Raw genomic sequence first — 8,634 nt, forward strand, 5'->3', positions numbered from 1 at the left:
CAGGCGGTCGTCCTGAACACGAACGCAGACGCAGACAACAAGAACCAGTGGAACCGGGCGTACAGCCGGCTGAACATCCCGCCCGGGCGGACCTGGTTCTGCCCCGACTGCGACCAGGGGCACGTTCGCGGTCTGCGTGGAGCGCGTCAACTTCGGACGCTTCGAGCCCTCGGGGCACACGTACATCGAGAAGCCGTACATCTGGGACAACGTGACCAACATCCCCTTCCTGGAGGTGAACATCACGTACCTGCCGAACAAGCCCGCCACCGCCACCGACAACCCGGACGCAAGCGTCGCGTTCAGGCCCATGCACATCCAGACGGGCGTGGGGATGACGTGCCTGAACGACATCAGCGACGCCACCCGCCACCGGATCGTGTGCAGCAGGGACATGGCCATATCCGGCGGCGCCGACATGTTCGCGGTCATCTACGCGGCCACGCGCGCCGACCAGGGCTACATGCGCATCTACTGGGACGACTCGGGCTCGCTTGCGACTGCCAGGAGCGTGTTCAACTCCCCCGGGAATTACGCGGGGGATAGGAATCGAGGGCACGCGACTCGTGCGCTTCGGGGACTCAAGGCCAACGGCATAGACCTGCAGCTCAACCAGGACGGGAGCTTTGCAGCCGGCTACCAGGCAAGAGGTATGAGGGCACGGTCAGGGGAGGAGCTTCTGGTGCAGGGCGGCAATGTGTACTACCGCTTCAAGGCGCTGTCCACCCACAACCGCACAGGCGTCCCGGCCTTCTTTAAGTGGTGGCATGACGCAGTAGCCGACCTCAACAATGTGGACAACGGCTACGGGCTGTGTGAGTGACCCCTCCTACAATATGCTTCCCCGCGGCTCGGTCGTGGATCTGCCCACCGCGGCGGAGAAGGAGATGCAGATCCACCACATCTTCGCGCGCTACGAGTACACGAACGTCCAGTGCCAGTTCTACTCGTACGAGCTCTTCTACTTCCCCCAACGGGGACGATCGGGCGCGTCGGGTCCTCGATCATGCACTCGCACTGGGACAACGACGTGGACCGCGTTGCGCTGAGCGACCTGGACTACGCGAAGGGCACGTTCGTCATGACGCCGGCCGCGCTGAAGAGCTTCCCGGCCTCGCAGCGCTGCTACTCGCAGATCAGCCGCCGGACGGTCTTCCGGGGCAACCGCTGGCACAACGTGTACGACCACGGGCAGGACGACGCGAACGCGGAGTACTACTTCGACTTCGACGCGGGACCTCCCCAGCGGGCTGCTGCTCTACGTGGACACGCTCGAGCAGACGCACGTGTTCGACCTGAAGATGCTCAAGATCGTGCAGAAGGCGCTGCACGCGGAGGAGGGGAACGGGCGCCGGATGTCCGTCAGCCTCCGCCTCAACGCGACGCACCTGGACGCGGGCCGCCAGACGCTCTACCGCACGTACGCGACCGCCCCGCTCCCTGCGCTTCGCGTTCAACAAGGACGCGGCGCTGCTTGCGATCCGCGTGCTGGCCCGGGACACCGGGACGGGGGGTGACATACGGGCCCTCGGACGGCGTGGACAAGTTCGACGCGACCACGGTCTACTTCAAGGCCTGGACGACGCGGACGGCCTTCAAGTTCCGCCAGTTCGCGCCCTGGCTCTTCGGGGCGCAGTACGACTTCACAGTTCCCGAGGACGAGTACCGCGTGACGATCCCCGCGGCGTACCGCGTGACGACGGAGCCGTACCTCCCGCCGCACCAGTTCGGGGACGACGGGTTCCTCTTCACGAGCACCCGCTGCGCGGACGGGGAGTACCTCTGGCGGATGCACGACGGGAAGTACGAGTGCCTCCCCTGCCAGGGCGGGCACTATTGCAAGGGGAGCGTGATGCGCCCGTGCGGGTTCGGGACGTACTCGGAAGATGGGGGCAGCGGAGTGCACGGACGCGTACAAGAACCTCGCGAGCTTCCCCACGCCGTCCGTGCTGAACGCGACCGCCTTCACGTACGACACGCCCTTCACGTTCATCTACAACCCGGACGGGGACCGCGCGGGGGATCTACCCGTGCCCGGGGAACCGGCACCTGATCGACGGGAAGTGCGAGCCGTGCCCGAGCGTGGGGTACTACTGCCTCCCGGGGCGGGATCCGATCCGCTGCCCGGTGGGCTTCCGCTGCATGGCGGGGATCGCGTATCCGTGCTACGGGAACTTCTACGGGGACTTCGAGGGCCTGCCGGTGTGCTCTGCGGTGGAGACGAAGAAGTGCCCGCTGCGTGCGCAGAATGGGACCATCTTTACGATTTCTCCGCACAAGACAGACGATCTGCGCTGGCGTGCCGATGGGATGGAGCATGTCGCGATGTGGACAATCGAGGAGCTGAATACGGGCTGCCGCCAGTGCCCGCGTGGGTATAAGTGCGAGATTACTGCGGAAGGGGCGAGGCTATTGAGGCAGGCGCGCATCCTGGGTGTGCTGGAGAAGGTGGGCCTGGCGAGGGTTGCGCCGCTGCTGAAGTTGCCATATCATCATAAGAGTCTACGTCATATATCACCTTTTGACCGTCTTGCTATCATGTCTGTTCCTTTGAAGATGGCACAGGGGGCCAATAGTGATCAGCCACATCTTAACACAAGCCTAATCCGTGTAACGCCGTGTCCACTCGGGACATTCTCTACATCTGGTGACATTGAATGTATTTCATGTCCGAATGGCCAGATAGCTAATGCGTATGGAGATGGGTGTGTGCAAACTGATCTCCCGCTAGCGGAGGCAGAGAAGGACGACACGCCAGCCACGAAAGAGGACATTGATCTTCGTCTGGAGCTGGACAACAGTCTGAATGGGGACGGGGAGTATGTGGAGCCCCCGAAGCCGGATGTGCCGCCAGAAGACGATGTGCCCTCGGATAAGGATGAGGCAACGAAGAAGAAGTCCAATGCAGGGTTAATCGCAGGTGTGACAGTAGGTGTTATACTAGTCGTTGGGTTAATCGTAGGCCTTCTGGTATACTTCCTGGTGTGCCGCAAGAACAACAATGTTTCATATGAACCTACTAGAATATCTAAGCGAAATTACTCACTAGTTAATGATACTGGGTATAATACTATCTCCAGCACAGTTGAGATTACTGATCCGACATCAGTGGATCTGTCAAGATCGAAGATTCTTACCGCGGACAATCCGAGCGAATCCGCGCCGCAAAAGCCCACTTCTTCTACTACGCAGAGACGTAACCTGTCGGAATATAGGACGGCGGACTGAGTAAGAACTGCGTTAGGCTACAGACAGTGTGACCTGTGTGACCTGTGTGTTCGTCCCATCAGACGAGACAGTTTGTGTGCAGTAGACGGTGGCAATCTTACTGAGCGGTGCTGTTTTAGAGCGTTTCCGGTCTGTTTTAAACGGTTTGAGTGAATTAATACAGTACTATCCAGCAAATAACTGATAGAAATAGCGTTAGTGAAGCTTTTTATTTACACCTTTCTCTAGGACTGTCCCAGGTCAGCATCATTTTATAAAGCGGCTATTGCTTGTCCCCTCATTCCCCCGTCAGAAGTGGAAATCGCCACCAAACCTCTTGGAGTTTCGATGTGAGTCAGGCTTCTTCTTCTTATCCACCCTTTCATAGTCGTCTCCACGCATGCTACCGCGGCGGCTGCGCCTCTCGGACTTTTTTGCGCCCTCCTCAGAGTCTTCTTCACCCTCCTTTTTCTTCTCTTCTTCATCTGCATCGCCGTTATCGGCACCAGAATCTGATTCACGCTTCTTCGGCTCTGCGTTCGGGTTCAGGTCCTTTCCTCGGAGTTTGTTCTCATGATACTTGTCGACATCAATTCCGAGAAGAGTCCAATCGAAAATATAGTCGTACGAGAACCCCTCACGGACAAACAGCTCGCGGAAGATCTTTCTGAGATAGGAGTAGTCGGGTCTGTCATCAAAACGGAGCGCGCGGGTGTAGTGCAGGTACGCCGCGAACTCAGTGGGCTGGCCCCTGGTGAGAGACTCTATGGGGGAGCTGAGCTTCTTCTCTAAAATCTTTTCATACTTCTGTCGTTTGGTGTTTGCCTTCAGGCCCTGCCAGGGAAGGTAACCACGGAGGAAGTAGAGAAACACATAGGCTAGGGCCTCCAGGTCGTCACGGCGAGACTGCTCGAGCCCAAGATGGGTGTTGATGGAACAGTATCTTGCTGTTCCTGTGAGGGACTTATGTTCGCGGTAGGGGATGTGTGTGTTTCCGACCATATAGCGCTTGGCAAGGCCAAAGTCGACGACGTAGACTGTCGTCTTGCGTCTACCCAGCCCAATGAGGAAGTTGTCAGGTTTAATGTCTCGATGGAGAAAGTTTTTCAGGTGCAAGAATTCTACGCGCGTGATCATCTGGTCTGCCAGCATGAGCACGGTCTTCAAACTGAAGTGACGGTTGCAGGCGGTGAACAAGTCCTCCAGTGAAGGACCCAGCAGGTCCATGACCAGGACATTGTACTCCCCCTCTGGTGCGTAGTGGTAGATGTAAGGAATCCCCACGCCGCCGACCAGGATTTTGTATAATTTCGACTCGTAAAGCAGCTGCGGCGGCTTGGCTTCAATGGGCTCTAACTTAATGGCTACGTCCTCCCCAGTCGCCAGATTTACGCCACGATATATTTCTCCGAATGCACCTCGGCCTATACGGTACTGCAACTGGTACTTTCCCGCTATTCGGAGATCGGCCATTTATTTTTTTATTTATTTTTTTGAATGGGGTTTTCAGGCCAGCTAGGGCTTCTTGTGGAGGCGGCGCTCGCGCAGCTGCGTGACCAGACTGCTCGGGAAACATCATCCCTCTGCCAGGAAACGACTGCGCGCGTGGAGGCGGTCTTTGAAGTCATTAAGGCTGTGGGAGACGCGGGAGGCGCAAATAGTCCAAATAGTCCAGATACAGAACTCACAAAGGCTGTCATGGCTGCTATTCAGGATAATAAGGAGTCGCTGAGGGATCTTTTCACGCAACTTCTCCAAACTCCGAACTGGAACCGGCGCATGACAACTATTGCGGCTCTGCGCTTTGTCTTATGGAGCTAGGAACACCCGAAATCGTAACTTTGTTGCGGGGAATCTCATAGATCCGAAGAGAGAGCTGCGCTGACATTGCATCCCAGACCCTTGCATGTTTACCGGTTTCTGAACAGGAGAGGTATTTGCAAGCGATAGTTGCCGATGAATCTAAGCCTCTTCATCATGTGGAGGGTATAGCAACCTTTTCCGGCTATGTGCTTGCGGCATCACCGCGGAACAGCTCTATTGTTTCGCTGGCACTCAAAAGCTTGGCAGATTGTGTTCTTGTCGATGGAAGAGACATTGCCCATGTAAGATGGCACTGTGCAAAAGCACTCTGTCAGTATCTCCGTACTGAAGTATGGACACATGTGTTTACAAGAGAAAATGAAGACTACATACAGACAATTCTTGCAGCCACGCTAGCATTCAACGATGTGAGATGTCGAAAAGCGGCTGGTGAGGCTCTGGCATATTTTTTTTATGCGAGGGCAATGAGGCCATTTGATAAGGAAGGAGATAAGGAAGGAGAGACAAAAGAAGACGCATTCATTTCTCTGCTATGTTCAGGTAAAGATGGTATTCAGTGGCTTAAAAATAAATATACGGATTTGTATCCTGAAAGCTCAGACAAAGAGACATCCGAGGGTATACCTGGCATGTCCCTAAAGGAACTAGGTAGTACATATGCACATTATACTCATTCATTCTGTTGTATGGTATCAGCTGCAGTTATGATTGCTGTAAAGCATGAGATAAAGAGGCACAGGCTTTTTAAATTTGTAGCGCGTCTATTTTCATCGTTACCGATGCTTTTCCCTAGCGCACCAACTCAGAATGGGGATATATCACAATGCCTTGATAGCGGGTTTTGTCATGGCGGAGTATAACTGCCACTCACAAAATATGGTGCACAGCATATCTGTAATCAAGCATTTACTGTCTTTTCCATTCACCCTTTGCTTAGATGCCGGCATAGAAGGAACCCTGGCAATAATGCGGCTTCGTCCCAACTTTATATTTGGAAACACTATTAAACACCATCTCCTTCTTCTCTCCCATCACGCATCCACGCCAATAGCTGTTCTCGCCCGTAAGGCCCTCGTCTCCGGCCGTAATATGCAGGATCGGACTTTTGCAACAGAAGCCCTGTGGCACTGTATGGGCTACACACAGACAGCTAATCCTGAGGTTAGTGAAGCTGCCTATATCTCAATTTCTTCCCTTTTGAATACTCATTCTCGCATTTTTCAGCTTATGGGCCGGGAGATAGTCTTTCTCGGTCGGTTAAGTAACCCGGCCAAGGGAACATGTGAGCTTAGTAGACAACGTTTATCTGAGCCTCCTACAACTGCTGATGAGTTTCTTTTCTACGTATTTATTGTCATAGAAGCAGGAGTTTATGGTCACATCACTGATTCCGAATCTGGTGCCGCACGACCCGTAGTTGCCAATCGTGAGTTCACCCGTCGTGCTGCCCTAAGCTGCCTGGAGCCATACCTTACTGTACTCCAGGGGTACGGAAATAGACAGACGGCGCTGAGCCTTCTTAAGCAGGTCTACGAGTTACTCATTCATGCCACCCGTCTTCAAGACCTGGCAGCCCGGGCTATTGCGTCCGATGGGGAAGCTGCTCTCAATCATGGGGCAGCTTTTGACAACAGGACAGCTGAACACACCATGCCTTAGCCGGTGTAGTGTGATAGATCTAAGTAGTGTTTCGTCATCGAACACGAGTAACAGCCAGCAAACCGCGCAATCAAGTACAATGGATACACTAGCACATATCGCAACACCCCGTGCGCTGTGTGAAGCTGCCATAAAGGTTTTGTTGTATGCGTTTAGTGACCAGGATGATGATGCGGCAGAGCCTGCTCGTTCCACCATACCAGCTGTATTCAAGTTTTTGAAAGCTATGTCACCCCCCTGTCAATGTTCTAACAGATGCAATCCGTCAAATGGCGACTGCAATGGCACATACTATCTTCGACAATGACACGGACAGCTTTTTGGAGCCAGAATCGGAGACACCTATTATAGACAGTATGAGAGTAGGCTGTGAATTGGAGGAGCTTCGTAAAAAGGTATTTAAAAAATCCTCGGATTTATTGTATCGTACACTGTTAGAGAGAGAAGATACAGAGCTAGAAGCAGATGAATGTGCGGGGGCTCTAGCGCGTGCTGTGTTTGTGGCTGTCCTGGCGCTTCCGCAGCCGTTTTATGCGATTAATTATAAGGAAGTTATAAAATCTTTGTTTTTTGTGTTTTTTGCGCCATCTTTGGAAGAAGACTCTTTGTGCAATATTATTTGTTATACTTTTGGCATCTTCTTCTTACTTTCTCGCAAATCTGTGGAGAAGGATTGTATTGGTCAGGGATTCGGTGAGTTCAGTCAGCTGGTAGCGGAGATTTTGAGAAAGCAGGAGCAGCAATTGCCCACTAATGGATTTTTTGGCAGACAAACCTCTCTCCGAGCATCTACCATTGCTTGACCATGTTTTTAATGCTAAGGATATGACTATGGATGCCGTGGCAGCACGTCTGTCAGATAAAAGGGTTGTGGAAGCCTTGACCAGAGACATTGATGTCAATGCACCCATTGATCCAGACCCAGAGGCAACACTCCTCCGTGTTCTCATTGATATGCAAGTATTACCAGGGAGAACTACAGGGACATATAGACCCTATCATGATTCAGGATCTGGTTTCATTCTTAACTGATCGTCGATTCTCCGTCAGAGAAAAGTGTCAGCGCATCATTTTACTTGACTCTAAGGTTTTTACTGACAGACACGTGCGCAGACTTATTCCTGACATTTTTATTGAACTCTTCTATGGCGTAAATGCAGAGCTGGAGAGTTCTGCCAAATCTGTCATTATTCTTAAACTGATGCAAACACGCTTTTTGCTGCCTGAAAAGCCTGCATTAGACACTAAACAAAATGCAAACTTTGATTTCCATGCAATAAATAAATAATCAGGAATTTCTTGTTAGGGTAAAGACAGGATATTGACTGTGTAAACAATTTTGAATTTTGATTCGATTTTGTGCGGGCTAAACTGTATACTCATCCGTCCGGGATTGTTGCTGTTTGTTTGCAGCTGTGAAATGGCGAAAGTTCGGCACCCCGCGTTCCCATGGAGTCTCCCACCACAGTACTGACGAGGCCTGACGCAGCTTATCCTGGTGGTTCGGAATGGGGCACCGAGAACCTGCGTAGAATGGCCGAACTGCGCGCCGCCCGCGGGGTGGATGTGGGGGGTGTTCGTGGAATAGCTCTCCGTATCCCCCAGATATGCAGTGCTGTTGGGGGTGGGCTGAGTGGTCCGGCGGCAGAGGAGCGAAGGTGGAGACCGATCCCACTGACTGGGTCGGTATGGTGCGGGATGTGGCCGGGTCTCAGGCGGGTACAGCTGTGCTCATGCAAGGGGATGTGCTGGACTATACAAAAGATGAGGGCATCGAGTGCACAGTGAAGTGCCTGTGCTTGCTCGCGGACTCGCTCGTGCCGTACGTGCTTGGGTGCGGGCCGAGGTGCGAGAGGCACGGGTACCTCCGGGAGCTGCACGCGGATCTGTCGGTCGGGCAGGCGGCTGTGTAAACAGGAGGCCCGGTGAGGGACCAGACGCAGA

General features: G+C 53.5%; 1 protein-coding gene and 1 pseudogene across 1 annotated transcript; both read right to left on the reverse strand.

The window, feature by feature from the left end:
* Positions 1-3,516: 3,516 nt before the first annotated feature.
* LOC138653255 (casein kinase I-like) lies at positions 3,517-4,680 on the reverse strand. The gene has a single exon (XM_069743227.1). It carries the CDS (start codon positions 4,678-4,680, stop codon positions 3,517-3,519), a length of 1,164 nt encoding a protein of 387 aa, XP_069599328.1.
* Positions 4,681-8,116: 3,436 nt separating this feature from the next.
* Positions 8,117-8,235, reverse strand: LOC138653257 (5S ribosomal RNA; annotated as a pseudogene).
* Between the last annotated feature and the right edge of the window lie 399 nt (positions 8,236-8,634).

This window comes from Ranitomeya imitator, unplaced genomic scaffold (genome assembly GCF_032444005.1).
Source record: "Ranitomeya imitator isolate aRanImi1 unplaced genomic scaffold, aRanImi1.pri SCAFFOLD_1413, whole genome shotgun sequence".
NCBI classification, from domain to species: domain Eukaryota; kingdom Metazoa; phylum Chordata; class Amphibia; order Anura; family Dendrobatidae; genus Ranitomeya; species Ranitomeya imitator.

What these genes read in the sequence shown, in the direction of transcription:
- LOC138653255 (XM_069743227.1), bottom strand. Translation starts at nt 4,680, where the DNA reads ATGGCCGATCTCCGAATAGCGGGAAAGTACCAGTTGCAGTACCGTATA.